Below are 19,762 nucleotides of genomic sequence, written 5' to 3'. Positions count from 1 at the left end.
TTATCAATGGTCCAAATCAGGATGTTCTCCAGCACCAAAAAATAGAGTTAAAACTCAGCCTTTACTCAAATAACATTAAAAAATGGCAAAATGTGCCCCTGTTAAACAATCTGATAATGCTTACGCGTTTCGGGCAGAAAAACCCTTAATAATAGATCTACCCAAAACGCAAGAGCATTTTGCTTTGTTTTTTAAATATGTGCACATTCTGCCAATTCTTTTATCCTATATGATTAAGGCAATATGTCGGCAGACTAGTGCTTTGTAATCTGAAGACAGCATTCTATAGGGGTTAAACACAGATTTTATCGATGCCTCCCTTATCAAGGTCCAAGGTTTGGATTACTTACAATGATTGTTATAGCACCAGGAGCTAATTATTGCTGGGACACAGCAGGCTAGTCAGACATGCCCCCTCCTGTGATAGCCTCCTCACTGTCTACGGACATTGTCTATACAAAGCCTAGACTGGGCGGGGTTTGCTTCCACAGCTCTGCTGCATTGCTAAATCTAAAAACTCTGATTGTGTCAGAACCACTAAACCCGTAAAGTGATGCATTGCTGGATTCAGCTTCTCTTTGTTTACATCAGGCTGCTCATAGATCACTGCCCCCTGACGCGAAACGCGCGTTGGGGCTTTGGTGGTGACCTTTGGGAGTCTGCATAATGGGTAAGGATTATGGAACCGGGATTGACTTCTAGTGCGGTATACTTGACTTTGACCCCGTTGTGGGATGTATGATATATAGTAGGTAACCTTCCTGGCCATAAAACTCCCTTTATGATAAGCACTGTTAGTACTTTACTATGAAACACATGCAGACTTTTCTAGGGGTTGTCACCATTTACTTTCAGTATCTTCTTCAGTCTTACTCGCTGTATCATCTATTTATTTACTGTTAAATGATATTACTATTTTGTATGTGACCTATTTGTGGAATAAAAATTTGTATACTACTTTTTTCAATTTGGACTTGGACTCCGATTTTGTTTCTCAGGTATATATGCTCACAGATGATGTAGCAAAAACCTGCTGACAGATTACCTTTAAAGGCTTTCCTTTGGGGCTGGAGAACATTCCTTTTTGGACTATTAAGAGCTATTTGACCCTGAAGTCAGACCAGTGCATTCTCCGTGTACCACACATAGACCACGGGTTGTCTACCCTTGAAGTCTCCTGAGATACTTATCGCTAATAGATAAGTGATGGGCTGAATTGCAACTTTTTCTATTTTTTTTTTAATTTTCAATGTCTAACATGAAATAACTTTTTAAAGAAACTTAAATAAGTAAATAAGAATTTTTTTTTAAACTCGGGAATGAAAAAAAAGGTTTTGACAGGGTTTTAGATACAAGTGGCCTATAAACAGACATGAAGATATGCCTGTACAAATATGTAAGTAAATAACTGTGATATCTAGGTTCGTTACTTCGGTATTTTAATGATCCCCCTCCACATACTCACCAGAATCAGTGATAAGAGTAACCGACATATATAAGGTATATTGCAACATATCATCAGCATTGATAAAGCTCTTCACAAGATCTTCTCTTTTCAGCGTAGCAGTCCCTGCACCATCTTCAATCTAATGGACCAATGAAGGTCATCGAGAACGAAGATAAACAACACAGGCTTTTAAATAGATCAAGAAATTTCCTGCAAGAATCTTAAAATATTTTTCGAATCCAAAACTTAACAAATTCCTTCTAATATAAAAAAAGAAGGAAATACGATCTTGTCCAGATTTAGAAATATTTTTCCTTACGTGAATCCGTCTCAAGGTATTGGGTAGACTGGTCCTTACATCATCTTTCTTCACCCCAAATATTACAAAGGCGGTACCTTCTACAGACTTCCCATAGAGGAACCTGGTGTTAAGAGCAAAACAAAGAAGCCAAATATCATAACCCATGGAGTTGTGAGATGGTGCAGATATTCAGGTATCAGAATCACTTGTACTCAAACACCGTGATTAGGCCACCGACATGAGATGACTTTTCAGTCACAACTCCACCATTTACAGTCATATTTGGCTAAGATGAAGATTCTAACTATTTTATGGAGATGAACAGGTATCAGGCACCTCCCCTGCTCATGTTTGGTGTAAATTAAGGATCTGATGTATAAAAGTCTAATTTTTGGGATTTGCCAAATGAAAATCATTGAAGGACCCTTGCAACAACACTAACATATCAATGGATAGACTGAAAGAAGATTCTTTAGATTGAACTATCTAGAATGTTGGCTTTCAAGAACCATGAATTATATACCCCAACTATATTTTAACAACTGAAAAGTCTCATTCTTAAACTCATTGTTTTCTTACTGAGATACAAGCTTTAATAATCTGGAGATAGGTGACACATAAAGTAGTTGTCCAGCGTTGAAAAATGTTCTGCTTTCCGATATAGGTCTATCGAGGATAATATTCAGAGTAATACTCATCACCTAAAACCCTTGTGGATCCAGCACTGGATCCATGGGAACGACCGGCATGGCACATCGGATGATGAGCTGTTCTAGTCATCTGACCACTGCAGCCAATCACACAGAGCGAGAGAGCAATGTAATCCACTGGAAACCGTTGCATTCTGATAACCCAGGCACAGGCCACCACTGTACAAGATATGATAATCTGCTTGATAAACTGCGGTTGACCATGTGATGCCATAGCTTCAGGGCATTACGGGAAGGCCCATGTGGCAACAGAAAAACTGTCATTAGTCTTCTGTAGCAGAATGGGAAATGGTGCTGGGCATGTTTTTTTTGCGATCCTCACGACTTGAATCTCAAAGTGTTCAAATTCGCATGGAAACATGACTTTCAGAAAACTCTGCTCATAGTCAATCCTTCGTGGATCGATATGTTCATCTCTAGCCAACACCATTAAAGATGGTTCTGGACAACTTCAGTGCCCCTACACTCCTCTGATGCTACAGAAGAAAAGCTGCCTCTGATAGCAGCATGGGAGAGCACGTAATTTGGGTCAACGGTGCAACCATGCTGCTAGTCTGAACTGTGAGTCATCAGGAACATGCTGTCCCATGGCAATCGGGAAGCCAAGAAGCAGTGGAGTGGTGTGCTGCGAAAGATTGAACATGAGATAAGGCTGGACACGCATACAATGGTTTATAGAAAAATCCAGTAACCAAGGCACCAGATGTCCTCCTTTAGGTTACTTGATTGGTACATAAAAAACTCACATGTGACGTTTTGACCATGCAGGGCCTTATTAAGCCATAAAAATAACAAGTATGAGCTTTATAGCTTGATAAATGCCCGGTGCAGCCGAAATGTCGCATGTGAATTCTTTGTGTATCAATAATGTAACCTAAAGGTGGACATCTGGTGGCTTGTTTCCTGGATTTTTCTGTTCTGATACAACCTTGTGGAGGGCTTCACAAGGTGCACAGGTTACAGAGTGGTGCATGGGATTAATCTACGACACCTACAATGGTTTATGGCTGAACTTCTCCTCACCACTCAACACACATGAGGAGCTGGTAATATGCCTCTACCAGACTCTAGCAGATGCTTATCTCTGTCCAGAACCAACCATTCATTTTTTTCTCTTTATTTGCCAAACGAATGCCAGATAGACTTTTCACATTTCCTGATTTGGCCAACTTTTTCCCTTAGATTTTTTTTTAATGAATTGTTTTAAATTAGAATATATATTTTCTTTTTCCATCAAGAAGTTGCATGTTGTCGTTTTAGATCTGTGTGTCATTTTCCGATCAAGCACTCAAATATTTCATCCGTACTGAACTTACTTTGCTGTAATGTCCACTATAAATTCAGGATCATCAACATAAAAGTATTTCTGCTCCGGAATCAGCAAAATCTCAAATGTTGGTAGGACTGTAAGGAGGAAAATTAGACATTGATAGTAATGCTTGAAGGACGCACTGCAAACTGCTATTAAACTTATGTCTATCAATATTCTCTTACCATATTCTTTCACTTCAAAGTTTGTGGTATAATTTTGTAGCGGAGAATCTTCATATTTTGCTGATATAGTCCATACACCCACACTGGAGGGGTAGATCAATATGGCATTATATTATACGAGTGCTGTCTGGCACTTTCATTCATAACATGCTTTATATTAGCATTATATGTTTTATTAATATGTGCTGTGTATGCCATTCTTTATAGAAACACTGTAAGTACTGTGACTAAGTCACTTGTAAAGTACTGGAGAGGAGATATGTGTCATTCCGCTTAATGACGTCAGTGATATAAAGCCAGAGTACTTTTCTCCAGCACACTAAAGTGTTGTGAGGCTTAAACTAAAAGTTGCATAAATGAGCTGGTTTTATGTGGACATTCATAGATCGGGTGGGAGAATGTCCACCTTATCTCCACCTGCAGAGCCTGACAGGACCTGTGTGATGTCACAATGATGTGATCAGTCACATGATGATGATGGAGTCACACGGTCTTCGGTTTAAGTTTGTGGCTTTCAAGGGAAGCAGAGGTGTTGTGTGTCTGGAGAGAGGATTCTCCAGTGGTTTGTGTCCTGAGGAGGAAGGACTGTACCTTAAGCTACAGTTTTTGTTTAACATTGCTGTTTTTTGCCCAGAGGGCAGTGTTTATTTTGTGCTAACCCTTGGTTTATACTGTCCTAAATAAACCAAATGCATCTTTCAAGCCGCAGTGTTCCTGTGTCCACCTCCGAGTGCAGCCAAGTGAGCCGATCTACCACATTACCTATCATTGCCAGGAAATTTGATTCTCTGTGAACCATAAACTACTCTAAAGCCTCCAATTGCCGTTTCTCTTTTCCTTTCTAAACACTACACACAAATATTCTTTACTGCTGTGCCCTCACATTTACTATTTGTACAGTTTCTTCATTTTTTTATGGCTGTAGCTGAGCTGTGAAGTCTTATGACTATCCAGATTCACCCCAAAATGGCAGCTGTGTTCCCTGCTTTTGCTTTTATACAGGCTATATTAGTCCTACCGATTGTCTGTAATTTACAACGTGACATGATATCTGGAAGTCAGCCCAGCCGTGCCCAAAGTGAAATGATCCTCTCCCTGCTGATGTAATCTTCTGCAATGTGTAAAATGATGATGGGCCTTTTGGATGATTTATTATAAATGAATCACAAATTGTTTGACTTCACGGGGTTTAACGAATTCTTTAAAATTCAGCACGAATTGAATTCACATTAAATTGGTCTGCTCATCTCTACTGATTAGTAATAGCAGTTATCAGACAAGGATTTAACTTTTTCTACAAGTTATAGAAAATATAAATTTCCATGTATGTATTCGACTTGGCCAGGATATGGTCCCAAATGCTCCACCACATTTGTTCATAGTCTTTCTTTTCTATAGTAAATGGGGTTGTGAAAATCTTTTCCTATGTCAAACTCTAATATCTCAAAATTACAAGTCTGAGAAAGAAATGTGATATTTACCTCACTAGTTCTGGTAGTTTGTGGGATAAGGAAATGATTCCAGATTCTCCTTCAGTTTTGACTGTATCTTTCTTAACAATTATATTTTCAGGCGTCTATATAGAAGACAAGAAAGTGAAGCAATTAATGTAATGGATGTAAAAGTAATATAATCTGGGACAATTTGCCTCATATAGAAAACGAACATAACTAAGTAATAATAGAAATGATCATATTGTCATTATCGGATTATACTTAGTAATTTGGTATATGCAAACGATTCGGGGAATATGTCTTAAGAATGTGGAACCAGAAATGGTCTGGGCAGATTCCAATGTTCAAGGGCATCCCATGACCACCTTCCTCCACCATGCTTGACTTATCCTTAATTTACGGTAAGTGTGTTTAAATATATTCAAGGTCTTCACATTGTTTTTGTGGCTTTACCCAAAATCAAGATCACGATACTACGAGGCGATGTTCTTCTACTGCTGGATTTAATTTCCATAAAATGTGTTTTTTGTACAGTTCCGCCTTTGGTGGCACAGTTGTGTCGTGACATTACTGCCTTTCTGTCTTCTGCTTGGGAACTTTAGTTTCTTGGATGTACAGTATTTGTGATCAGAAATAGGAAAAAGGACACAGTGACCTTACCAGAAACTCAACGATGACAGCCTTGTTGACAGGAGACATCTTGTAGTTCATAGAGAAGATGCGGTAGAGAACTGTGGAATAAATGCAGAAAAAATAGAATAAATGGCACCAAGGAGGCTGCATTGCTTTCTTTTCTAGCAGTGCTGGTGAGTGGTGAACCATTGTATTTCTGCAGAGGTAAGCAATGTATCACCGCTGTGGCTAGTGCAGCTGTTAAGGACAGAAAGTGAAGAGACCGGTAGGGAACAAGGGCTTCGATATGGAGGTGCATCAAGGTTGGTTATATGAGTCGCTTTTTTATTTATTTAATTTTTTAACTTAATGGTCTCTGTCAGCTCCTTTAGACAACTAAAGAGAATAAGATTCCTTTAGGAAAACAAATACAGTGACTTGTGAAAGATTTCACCCCCTTGGCTTTATCCTTGTTTTGCTACCTTACAGCCTGGAATTTCACAGATTTTTTTTGAGGGTTTGCATCAGTTCATGTAAAGAGCATGCCGACAACTGTGAATATTTGGTTTTCTTTTAATTGTGAAGCAAACAGCAAATAGAACAAAACAAGTGAAAACTTTTGTGTGCGTAACTATTCACCCCCTTAAAGTAAATACTTTGTAGAGCCTCATTTTGTAGCATAAACAGCTACAAGTCACTTTTGATAAGGCTATGAGCTCTCCATATCTTGCCACTGGGATTTTTGTCTATTCCTCAAGGCAAAACTGCTCCAGCTCCTTCAAGTTAGAAGGTTTCCCCTAGTGAACAGCAATCTTCAAGTCTGATCACAGATTCTTGAAGATTCTCATTTTCTTGGATTAAGGTGAGAATGTTGGATTAAGGTCTGGGCTGTGGCTAGGCCACTCCAAAATGTTTAAGCGTTTCTCATTAAACCACTCAAGTGTTGCTTTAGCAGTATGTTTTGGGTCATTGTCTTGTCGGAAGGTGAACCTTCATCCCAGTCTCAAATCATCTGACAGACTGAAACAGGTCTTGTTAAAGAATATCAATGTATTTCATGCCATCTATCTTCCCCTTAACTCATACCATTTTCCCTGCCCTGCTGCCGAAAAACATCCCCTCAGTATGATGCTGCCACCATGTTTCACTATTGGAATGGTGTTCTTGGAGTGATGCGCCGTGTTTGTTTGGCATAGATATAGGATCTTTATCAAAAGAAAAAAAACAAATGAATACATTGTGAATAAAAAAAACTTATTTTCATCATCATTTCTGAAGAATTGATTTACTCCAGCAGCGCAGACCACCTACGTGTTCATCCAACTGGATTTATCCACTAGTCACGGAGCAGCAGCAGCTGTTTTTCTTCCTGGCTGCATAGTAGTTTTGCCTGTCACAACTCCACTAGATGAATGTAACCAGCACTCGCCTACTCTCTCTCCATAGGGTATCACCCTATTGTGGGCTCTATTTCCCTCTTCTAGACTTATTCATGCTCCAGAATTTGGGCATTTTTTGTAGCATATTATTTCCTAATAATGCTTTGCCCCTTTTAAATAAGCCATGTCCCTTTCCTGCAAGACTTAAAATACAATTTTTTATTGCAAAATTTGCCAAATAGCTCATTGATCACCCACACTGCCTCATCTACAGTGAGCAGTACTGAACGGTATCTGCACTACCATGATCTAAAAAATCCAGTGTTTTTACCTGTAGACGCGGGCGTGTAGATTGTTTTATCAGTTTGGAGGAAAATATATCCGCTCTGATAGCCGAGCAGGACAACTTTTTCCATATTGCACACCGGAGACTTCAACGTCACATAAACGTATTGTTTAGTTTTGGGGTCTTTAGCTACATCTTTAGATGGAATCTGTCAAGAAACGAAAGAAGAAAATAACAAATGTTCTATAAAGAGTCTGATGAAGGATCAATATCAAATGTACAGGGTGGGCCATTTATATGGATACACCTGAACAAAATGGGAATGGTTGGTGATATCAACTTCCAGCTTGTGGCACATTAGTATATGGGAGGGGGAAAACTTTTCAAGATGGGTGGAGACCATGGCGGCCATTTTGAAGTTGGCCATATGACACATCAAACTTATTGAGAATTTCACAAGGAAAACAATGGTGTGCTTGGTTTTAACGTAACTTTATTCTTTCATGAGTTATTTACAAGTTTATGACCACTTATAAAATGTGTTCTAAGTGCTGCCCATTGTGTTGGATTGTCAATGGAACCCTCTTCTCCCACTCTTGACACACTGATAGCAACACCGCAGAAGAAATGCTAGCACAGGCTTCCAGTATCCATTGTTTCAGATGCTGCACATCTCGTATCGTAAGGCAATTGTCTATGCTGTGAAGATATGAGATGTGCAGCATCTGAAACAATGGGTACTGGAAGCCTGTGCTAGCATTTCTTCTGCGGTGTTGTTATCAGTGTGTCAAGAGTGGGAGAAGAGCGTTGCATTGACAATCCAATACAATGGGCAGCACTTGGAACACATTTTTTATAAGTGGTCGTAAACTTGGAAATAACTCATGAAAGAATAAAGTTACATTAAAACCAAGAACACCATGTTTTTATTGTGAAATTCTCAATAAGTTTGATGTGTCATATGACCCTCTTCCATTGGAAAAAATAAACTTGCATCCAAAATGTCCAACTTCAAAATGGCCGCCATGATCACCACCCATCTTGAAAAGTTTTCCCCCTCCCATATACTAAAGTGCCACAAACAGGAAGTTGATATCACCAACCATTCCCAGTTTATTTAGGTGTATCCATACTAATGGCCCACCCTGTATGCTATGTATTAGTACCGGTTGCCTAATACCATAATTTTACCTTGACTGTGGCTGTGCCCAGGAATTTGTTGCCATTATTCAGGGAGATTTTCTGCTTTGCTAAACTTGAAACTCTCTTAGGAAAATCATAAATCTCAACTTCAGCCTCGAAAGCTTTGTTGTGTCCATCTACGACGATGATTTCATCACTTTCCAGTCGTAGCACGTTAGGTGTAATGAGAGTGCATCTGTCGTAGGCACAAAAATAAAGACATCAGTCAAAATGTTCAGAACAGACATTAAGGAGTATGGGGCCCCTGGATAGAACTTTTGGGGAGCTAATTTTCTATTGTTTCTTACTTTGGAGAAAGGGAAATGGAGGTTGATACTGCCATAATACGTCCATGATAGCTATTCTACACAGTGCCTAAAAACTAAAACATGCAATGCTGAATTGAATAGCCATACAGGAACAGAGCCTAAATAACACTCTATAGATAAAACATATAGTAGTGCCATAATGTGCTTCCGTAATACTACCACAGATTTCCTACATCATAATGACAATTAATTCCTACTCAAACTATATATTAAATATGGTATAGCCTTAATAAACAATACCACAGTGGACACCACGACCTAAGTCTCTACCATTGGGGTGGACACGCCAAGAATGATTTCCTCTTAACTTATGCTATATCCAATTGGCATAAATACTTAATGGCATGTTGAAACAATCATAGATCTAGCTTGGATCTACAGTGGTATGTAAAAGTTTGGGCCCCCCTAGTTAATATTTCTGTTATTGTGAACAGTTAAGCAAGTTGAAGGTGAAATGATCTCTAAAAGGCCTAACGTTAAAGATGCCACATTTTCATTGCATTTTAGGCAAAAAAAATTTTTTTCCACTTTAAAAAATTTAAAAAAGAAGAATGGGCCAATGCAAAAGTTTGGGCACACTTGGAAATTTGTGTGCTCAGATAGCTTTGACCAAAGTTTCAGACTTTAATTATCCTGATAGGATTATGGCTTGTTTACAATCATCGTTAGGAAAGGCCAGGTGATGCAATTTCCCAGCTTTGTAAAAACCTAGCCTCCTTTAACCTTGTGCCAAGAAACAGCAGCCATGGCTTCTTCTAAGCAGCTGCCTAGCACTCTGAAAATGAAAATGGTGAGGGCCCACAAAGCAGGAGAAGGCTATATGAAGATAGCAAAGTGTTTTCAAGTTGTCATTAATTCAGTTCAAAATGTAATTAAGAAATGATAGTTACTAGGAACAGTGAAGGTTAAGATAAGATCTGGCAGACCAAGCAAATTGTCAGTTATAGCTGCTCATAGGATTGCTAGAGAGGCAAATCAGAACCCCCGCTTGACTGAAAAAGACCTTCAGAAAGATTTAGCAGACTCTGGAGTTGTGGTACATTGTTCTACTGTTCAGAGACAAATGCACAAATATGGCCTTCATAGAAGAATCATCAGAAGAAAACCTCTCCAGCCTCCTCATTAAAAAATTCAGCTTCAGAAGAATGCAAAAGAACGTCTAAACAAGCCTGATGTATTTTTGAAAGAAGTCCTGTGGACTGATGAGGTTGCAATAGAAATTTTTGGCCACAATGATCAAAGATATGTGTGTCGAAAAGAGGGAACAGAATATCAGGAAAAGATCATCTTGCCAACCATTAAGCATGGGGATGGATCAATCAAGCTTCGTGGTTGTGTTGCAGCCAAGGGCACTGGGAACATTTCAAGGGTAGACAGGAGAATAGATTCATTGAAATTTCAACAAATTCTTGATGCAAACATAACACCATCTGTAAAAAAACTGAAGTTGAAAGGAACATGGCTTCCTCAAATAGATAATGATCCAAAACACATGTCAAAATCCACAATAGACGACATCAAAAAGCACAAGCTGAAGGATTTACAATGACCCTCACAGTCCTCTGATCTGAACATCATTGCAAATCTGTGGCTAGACCCCAAAATAGCATAGGATGCTGTTATGACCCCAATGGCAGAGGGTCTCAGAAATAATTTCTAAGTCTGCAAACACAAAAAACCAGCTCATAGGGCAGTGGTAACTGGGCTGACCATATATCTAATCCTAGCACCACAAATAACAGCAGCCGGGGAACGTTCCTACGTTGGTTCTAGACGTCTCGCGCCAGCCGGAGAACTAGCTAACCCGAGAAGGGAAAAGAAAGACCTTTCTTGCCTCCAGAGAATAGACCCCAAAAGTTGGATACAAGCCCCCAACAAATAATAACGGTGAGGTAAGAGGAAAAGACAAACATAAGAATGAGCTAGGTATTTAGCAAAGAGAGGCCCACTAGCTAATAGCAGAATATAGAAAGATAACTTATATGGTCAGCAAAAACCCTATCAAAAATATCCACACTGGAAATTCAAGAACCCCCGAACCGTCTAACGGCCCGGGGGGAGAACACCAGCCCCCTAGAGCTTCCAGCAAGATCAGGAATCACATTTAGTACAAGCTGGACAAAAATGAGAGCAAGCAAATAACCAAAAAAACAAAGAAGCAGGACTTAGCTTAATTTTGCACGAACCAGGACCAGCAGATAGGAGCAAACAGAATGTGTCTGATTACAACGATGCCAGGCACTGGACTAAGGTTCCAGGAGGTTTATATAGCAACACCCCTGAACTAACGACCCAGCTGGGTGCAAACTGAGGGAAGAAAATCCCAGAGTCATATCACTAGTAACCACAAGAGGGAGCCAAAAAGTCTAATTCACAACAGGATGCAACATAGCCCAGGAATCTCACAGAACTGGAAGAATTTTCCAAGGAAGAATGTATGAAAATCCCTCAAATAAGAATTGAAAGACCTGTTTGGCTACAAAATAAAGTGTTTACAAGATGTGAAACTTTTAAAAGGGGGTGCTTCTAGGTACTAACTAGGGTCGAGCGAAACGGGTCGTTCATAGGGTTGAGCAAAACGGGTCGTTCATTTTCATAAGTCGCCGACTTTTGGCAAAGTCGGCGTCTCATGAAACCCGACCCGATCCCTGTGCGGGGTCAGCCATGCGGTACGCGATCTTGGCGCCAAAGTCGTGTTTCGTATGACGCGTTTAGCGCCATTTTTTCAGCCAATGAATGAGCGTGGGCAGAGTGATGACATAGGTCTTAGGGGAGTGAACGCCTATCGTCATGGTATCGCTTGTGCGCAGTAGGGATTTGGAATGCGCAATACGAAATTTTCTGTGCTGGGACGGAGGGGAGAGAGAGAGAGAGAGAGAGAGAGAGAGAGAAAAAAACAAAAAAAAAACTAATATAATAAAAAAATTCCTTCATTGGGTTTCGTGTTTCGGCCGAAACCCAACTTTTCACGGTGGTCGGCCGATTTCACTCGACTCGACTTTTAAGACAGTCGGGTTTCACAAAACCCGACTCGACCCTAAAAAACTAAAGGTCGCTCAACCCTAGTACTAACCATAAAGGGTGCACTAACTTTTGCAGTGGCCAATTTTCCTTTTTGTAATTTTAAAATTGAAAACCATGAAAGTATATAATTACGTTGCTTTGGTCGCAACAACATAACAATAAAACATCAAAACATCGTATCTGCCCCAAAATAGAATCAATACAAATGTCAGCTTGGTGCATAAAAAATAAGCCCTCACCCAACCCCAGATTCCCAAAAATTGACACGCTACGGGTCACTGAAATTGGGGCCATTTTTTTTTAAATTTACACAGTTATGAATCCTTTTTCACCGCTTAAATAAAAAATAATTAGCATTTAGTGAACAAGGTAAAAAAAAACCCTCAAAAAACTATTGTGGAATTGCACTTTTTTTGCAATTTCACCGCATTTTTATTTCTCATTTCCCAGTACACGATATTTTAAAACCAGTTGTGTTTTTCAAAAGTACAACTCATCCCACAACAAAACAAATGAAGCTTTCACATTGCTATATCGACTGAAAAATGAAAAAGTTATGGTACTGGAAAAATGGACGCAAAAATTTTTGACCAGGGGTGCTCAAACTTTTACATGTCCCTGTATATTGTAATGCTGATTTTTTTTTTCAGTGATCGTTGACTCTTTACCATATATACCATTTTCCTAAATCCTTTTGCTCCTGAAATGCTGAACAGTAAGTATGCCTAGAACGCAGTATCCACTGCAGCACGGAATAATCAGGGGAGTAGTGAAAATAAAATAAGAGCAAAAGCAAGCAACCATTGAACTCATGACAGTTTCCAATTAATCCTGTTATCTATCTTGCAATCTTTTCTGACGAAGACCAAATAGACTGAAATGTCCCATTTTGTGTATGCAACTGATTGCCGCCCCAAAATAAAATTTCAAAAACTCTTGCATCTACACTAGAGCATCAAGTTCTTTGCTCACTATGTCTGTGGAGTGGAATCCTCCTTGAGCTCAAATCTCGAAGCCACGCAGACCATAATTATTTGTAAAGAATGAAGCAATAATAAAAATCATTATATCAGCTTTTAAATTCATTCCTATATTGCCCATCCCCCCTAAAAAACTGTATTGCAATATTTGAATGATAGTGCCCTGTGAACCACTGACATGGCTAAAAGCTTTGGTGCTTATTTTTCATGCCGACGCCTCCTGTTATGTTGATTGAAGATAAAACTGTTGCATAAGTACATTGACCCTTTGTAGGACTGAATGTCACTCTATCATTTCTGCTGACATCACTTACTACAGTATATAGACATAGAGTATAGAAGTGAGCAAGCACATCACTATTTTCATGCTGCTGAAATCCCTCAGATATAACTCAGAAGCCAGCATTGTCAACAGAGAGGAGAGAATGATGTGTAAACTTGCTTCTCCGATAGTTAATATCAGCAGAGAGGAGACAGTGATGTCTTTACTTGCTTCTCCGATGTTTAATATCAGCAGAGAGGAGAGAATGATGTGAATACTTGCTTCTCCGATGGTTACTATTAGTAATGAGCGAATATACTCATTGCTCTGGTGGTCTCCGAGTATTTGTGACTGCTCAGAGATTTAGTTTTCTTCGCCTCAGCTGCATGATTTACAGCTGCTAGCCAGCTTGATTACATGTGGGGATTCCCTAGCAACCAGGCAACCCCCACATGTACTCAGGCTGGCTAGCAGCTGTAAATGATGCAGCTGCATCAACAAAAACTAAATCTCCGAGCAGTCACAGATACTCGGAGACCACCCGAGCGTGCTTGGGAAAACCCGAGCAACAAGTATATTCGCTCATCCCTAGTTAATATCAGCAGAGAGGAGAGAGTGATGTGTATACTTGCTTCTCCGATGGTTAATATCAGCAGAGAGGAGAGAGTGATGTGTATACTTGCTTGTCCGATGATTATCAGCAGACAGGAGACAGTGATGTGTATACTTGCTTCTCTGATGGTTAATATCAGCAGAGAGGAGAGAGTGGTGTGTATACTTACTTCTCCGATGGGTAATATCAGCAGAGAGGAGACAAGTTATGACGGCAGAGAGGAGAGTGTACGCTGGCGCCAACACAGAAACAGGCATTTATTTTCATACATTGCTGGCTCTGGACTAATCAGCACTTTCAATTGACAAAGAAGAAGGCGGTAGCTTTCTATAAAACTGTGTGGTGCATTCAGGCATTTAGCCACACCTATGGTGCATCGAGCACTCTCATTTGCATATTTCAATAAAATAATTTTTGCTAGCAACAGAGGAACAGATTTGAAAACTAAAAGAACAAATTGTTTTTGCTGCTTCGTCCCCTACAATGCTACATGAATGAACTAAAATAAAATTGTTGGAGTAAAGTCTCCCTTTAAGACGTGATATGTTTACACCCAGATTTAACCATGAAGCCATAACAGAGTAAACATTTTCCTCCCATACTTTCCTTCTTTATATGATAATTATCATATCTGTTTTTAAATAATAATTTAGAAAAAAAATTTAAATAATAATTCAGCTTGCATATCACCATCATAGTATTATTAATTACCAGACACTTAATCAGGGTTGCCAACTTGACTTTTTATTATTTCTCGACGCCTTATCAAAAACTCAGAAAGACAACATTTTTCCTGACACATTGTAAACAGTAATACAATTATAGGGGATTTATGTCTCCAGTCCTCAGTTCTCATATGAAGACATTCGCTGCATCCAATGATAATTACAGTCATAATAATCTTTACAAGCTTCTCCAATACAGATGCATCAAATTCTCTAATGGACAGTAGGAAAAATAATTGCCTTATTTTTACTGATTGTCCAGGCACGCCTGGCTGGTTGGCAATCCTTAACATAACCCTACTGTACTAGATTGAAATATTATCAAATGCCCACATAATACTACTGTAAATCGCATATAGAATATTGCCCTAAAGTTCCAATGTAATGCTACAAATCATTGCCCCTAAACATGGTTATTTACTGTTGGGTGATTTTGTTTGCTTCCTCGAATTGCTATCTGCAAGGCCCCCAAAGTTAATTGGCACTGAGCCCGTTCGTCACTCGCCCTGCCTAAAAAGCTTACAATCTTCTGACTCCTCAGTCTGTATAACATATAATATCTAGCAAATACATCTTACTTACGGTTGTCCAAAGCAACCGGCCAGTAGGGCGAGGAGGGTCAGACACAGAACCCTGCACCCCATGGTGTATTCAGGATGCTATGCAGGTTCTACTGGCCGGTGGAGTTTTATATCATCTCTGGTATGGACAAAGCAAACACTCTCTGTAATCAGTAACAAGGAGGAGCTGGAGGGATTTGCAAACTTTGTAATTTCCAGTAAAAGCTGCAGATACTGAAAAATACACAGAGGTTGTGTCCTTCACACTCGATGATCTGCAAGACTTCATCAAGCTTGGGGAAATCGAAACAAAGAATGAGAAACTTTACAGTGATCAGTGATGGGCCCTATGAGAAGATCTGTACTGGGGGCCCTAAATCTCATGTAACCATTTGTAAAAAAGGTTGGTCTGTTATGTGGAAAAGAGGATTCAATAGTTTCCGAGAGAACCTGCAAAATTTCCATCTACTGATACATAAGTCAATCCTATCTATTTATCGGAAAAGATGAGTGACCATAATGAAGCCATCATTGACTCTTCCTATAGGGTTGTCACATATCTTTACCATAGTCTGTAATAGCAATACCGTCTTGTTATATAATAATATCCAAAATTTTAGTTTTTTCTTAACTTTTTGATCAGTCTTACAGAAGTGAGAAAGCGATGTTTCACAGTAAGGCTGTTATTTGAAAACTAGTTGGTTGATCCCACTTCTATTTTGCTGCAAGACAAAGCAGATGTTAGGCTGGATCTTCAAAGCGAAACGTCTGGGTGGGCGTCCGTGCAGAAGGCAAGTGAGGCATGCAGAAAACAAGTAGCAAAGGTACTATAAACAGTAGGTGGATAGGAGACTGGGGAGCAGGTAGCAGAGGTCCTGGAAACCTCAGTCGCATAGGAGACTGGGGACAGGTTGCAGAGGTCCTGTAGACTGCATATAGGTAGCAGAGGTCCTGAAGATTGTAGGTGGACAAGAGATTGTGATCAGGTAGCAGGGGTCCTAGAGACAGGTGAAAGTGGTCCTGGAAACCACAGGCAGACAGTAGGCCAGAAACAGGTAGCAGAGGCCCTGGATACCTCAAACAGGTTGCAGAGGTCCTGGATACCTCAAACAGGTAGCAGAGGGCCCGGATAACTCAAACAGGTAGCAGAAGTCCTGAAGACTGCAGGGACAGAGGACTAAGGAGCACTTAGAAGCCTTCATACCAATGCCCATGTGTGCATATTGGTAGGCCTTATATAGGCCCAGGTAGATGATCAGATGGAAAGATGCTGGGCCATCTGAAAAGCTTGACATGGAGTACAGTCAGCGGACTGTGGACTGGGTAGCAAAGCCTGGATCCAGAACACATGTGTAACAGCAGCTAAGCCGAATAAAATCTTGGAAAAGCTATGTTAAAAAAACTTTATGGGAGCTGTAATAGTGGCCATTTTGTTTTTCACATATTTGTCCTAGAAAACAAAATATCCAATAAAAGGAGTATTAGAAAAATGAATAAGTTGGCACAAGAGAAACAACGGAAGAAAATACAGTAGGAATAAAAGGGAGATGATCTTACAAGGAGGGCTACATGGCTTCCTATTACACTTTTCATTTCTTGGAATTTGCTTGGGTTTCTACATATGGTAGCTATAGTTTGTGATCTGGTCACCATGTGTAGGTTTCCTCCTAGTACTAGTCTTTGAGCTGTAAGCGATTAAAGGGAACCTGTCACCCCGTTTTTTCCGTATGAGATAAAAATACTGTTAAATAGGGCCTGAGCTGTGCATTACAATAGTGTATTTTGTGGACCCCGATTCCCCACCTATGCTGCCGAAATACGTTACCGAAGTAGCCGTTTTCGCCTGTCAATCAGGCTGGTCTGGTTAGATGGGCGTGGTGTCTTCCCCCAGATCTTGCTTATTTTTCCGTTGGGGGCGTAGTGGTTTGCGCATGCCCAAGTCCAGAATCCACTGCACAGGGGAGGGAAAAGAGCGCGATCTGCACTATTCCCCTGGTGACCGGTGGGGGCGGCCATCTTCCTGTGGCCGCGCGTGCGCAGATGGAGCGCTCTGCTGCCCGGGGCTTCAGGAAAATGGCTGCTGCGATCTCCATCTGCGCACGCGCGGCATCCCGCGGCCATTTTCCTGAAGCCCCGGGCAGCAAAGCGCTCCATCTGCGCACGCACGGCCACAGGAAGATGGCCGCCCCCACCGATCACCAGGGGAATAGCGCAGATCGCGCTCTTTTCCCTCCCCTGTGCAGTGGATTCTGGACTTGGGCATGCGCAAACCTCTACACCACCAACGGAAAAATAAGCAAGATCTGGGGGAAGACACCACGCCCATCTAACCAGACCAGCCTGATTGACAGGCGAAAACGGCTACTTTGGTAACGTATTTCGGCAGCATAGGTGGGGAATCGGGGTCCACAAAATACACTATTGTAATGCACAGCTCAGGCCCTATTTAACAGTATTTTTATCTCATACGGAAAAAACGGGGTGACAGGTTCCCTTTAATGATACCTGCTATCCTGATAACTCCTGGATGGAGTTTTCACTTTTCTCGTCTTTTCCATATGGCCCAGACAGACATGGCAACTTCTCTAGCCACGACTTATCTGTAGATGTTATAGCAAACACGCATTTTACTTCTCACTTTTCCTGCATCATCCCCATCTGTTCCCAACTTGCACAAACTCCTCATTCTGCTGATACCCAAATGCTGAGCAGCTGCCGCCGTGTCCCTATTACTGCACCTTCTGTTTGGCACAATGATAGTGCTCCTCTTCATGGCCCACATAATGATGCCCAACCTGTGCCTCTTACATAATAATAATGCCTCCTTTGTGCCCTCTATATGATAAAGTTGTCAGCTAGAAAATATTAATGCACTGTGCAAATGCTCTAGAAAACAGTGCCCATATTTTCCCTCTTGCTTTGAGAGCCCTAATAATGCTTCTTAAGTGTCCACTTTAATAATGTCACCTGAGTTTCTTAATATACAGCTCCCCTATACACACTATAGTGGGCTCACAGCTCCATTATACAAAGTATGATGTCTCCACAGCTCTGCTATATATAGTATGATGGCCCATAGCTCCCCATTACACAATATTATGCCCCCACAGCTTTCCTATACATATTATGGTACTCCCACCGCCTCCCTATACAAGTTCCTCTATACACAGTATGGTACCCCTATATCTCCTTTTGACATTGTATGATGTCCCCACTGCTCCCCAAAACAGTATAATGACCCCTACAGAACCGCAAAGCTTAACTCAGGCGTACATAACATTTTTTGGTTCAAGGGACACATTTCAATGCTGAATCAATCCCAAGGGAGACAGGAAAATATAAAGGGATACTTACATGAATACATCACCAGAACCACCATCAGTACATTAATACATAACCAGAACCAACTGTTAAACATTTGAGGATTTGGAGAGCTGAGTTTCTGCTTAAAAAAAGGTAATAGTGAACACAAACTAACTCTAAATGAGTTTTTGAAGCATAAACTCGCTATGTCAAAATTTCAAAATTTTATGTATTTTTAAGTTTTACCAGTCATGAAGCACATTATGGATTGCAGCTGCATGTGTATAAGATCAAAACCAATGTCAGCACATTAGTGCAGCACCAGAACCATCATCAGTACATCAGCAAGAAAACCATGGTCAGTACATGAATGCAGCATGAGAACCACTTGTCAGTACATGAATACCGCACAAGCAACGTCAGTGCATGAAAGGAGCACCAGAACACCTATCAGTGCTTCAATATTTCACCAGAATCACCATCAGTATATATGAATGTAGCACAAGAACCACAGTCAGTACATGAATGCAGTACGAAAACTGTAGCGCCCCCACTACCGCAGGGCCGAGGGGTACCCGGTACCGGGCCTCTGAGTCGCTGTCCTGGGGTTGTCACGGTGGCTAGACCCGGTCCGTGACCCTGCTGAGGGGCGCCCAATGAAAGGTGTGGGTGGTGATGATGTTATGGTGCAGTGCAGGTCGCAGTAAATAACGAGGACACCAGGTTGCAGTCTCTTTACCTCTTTACTGAAGGCTTCAGGGTCCTCAGTCCGGAAAATGGTTAACCGGGCTACGTAAGTCCGGCCGGTCCGATGGCACCTCCAGAGTTCCCTTTGCAGGTGGAAATCTGTGCCTACCTTCTAGCGCTTGTGTGTTGTGGTCATCCCCTGCTGTGCTTACGGGATAGTCCCCACAACTGTTGTGTCTGTTTCTGAAGTTCCCTCACAACTCGATTATGATGTTCTTCTCCGTCCCCCAGATGATATGGCTAGGACGCACCCGTATGACGGGTAGGCTCGGAGCTCTTCCTGGACCCTAGTGTCGCCCCTCTCCTGTTGTTGCCCCCTATGTCTTCTTAGGTGATTTGGGTGAGACAGCCCGC

The 19,762-nt window shown here is 40.9% G+C and overlaps 1 protein-coding gene across 1 annotated transcript in view; it reads right to left on the bottom strand.

Annotated features, from left to right (window-relative positions):
* Positions 1 to 15,516, bottom strand: part of C3 (complement C3) — a 74,899-nt gene extending 59,383 nt beyond the window's left edge. Inside the window, exons 1-9 of the mRNA XM_077261790.1 lie at positions 15,381 to 15,516; positions 8,875 to 9,061; positions 7,729 to 7,891; positions 6,067 to 6,137; positions 5,434 to 5,528; positions 3,953 to 4,035; positions 3,775 to 3,862; positions 1,767 to 1,869; positions 1,466 to 1,586 (exon numbers count right to left, since the gene is read on the bottom strand). Of these exons, the coding sequence (XP_077117905.1) occupies positions 1,466 to 1,586; positions 1,767 to 1,869; positions 3,775 to 3,862; positions 3,953 to 4,035; positions 5,434 to 5,528; positions 6,067 to 6,137; positions 7,729 to 7,891; positions 8,875 to 9,061; positions 15,381 to 15,442 (973 nt within the window). The 5' untranslated portion in view covers positions 15,443 to 15,516. The remainder of the gene's footprint in view (positions 1 to 1,465; positions 1,587 to 1,766; positions 1,870 to 3,774; positions 3,863 to 3,952; positions 4,036 to 5,433; positions 5,529 to 6,066; positions 6,138 to 7,728; positions 7,892 to 8,874; positions 9,062 to 15,380) is intronic.
* Between the last annotated feature and the right edge of the window lie 4,246 nt (positions 15,517 to 19,762).

Source organism: Ranitomeya variabilis, chromosome 5, assembly GCF_051348905.1.
Source record: "Ranitomeya variabilis isolate aRanVar5 chromosome 5, aRanVar5.hap1, whole genome shotgun sequence".
Lineage (NCBI taxonomy): Eukaryota > Metazoa > Chordata > Amphibia > Anura > Dendrobatidae > Ranitomeya > Ranitomeya variabilis.
The sequence above is the reverse complement of the archived record's forward strand: the minus strand, read 5'-3'. Positions and strand labels throughout refer to the sequence as shown.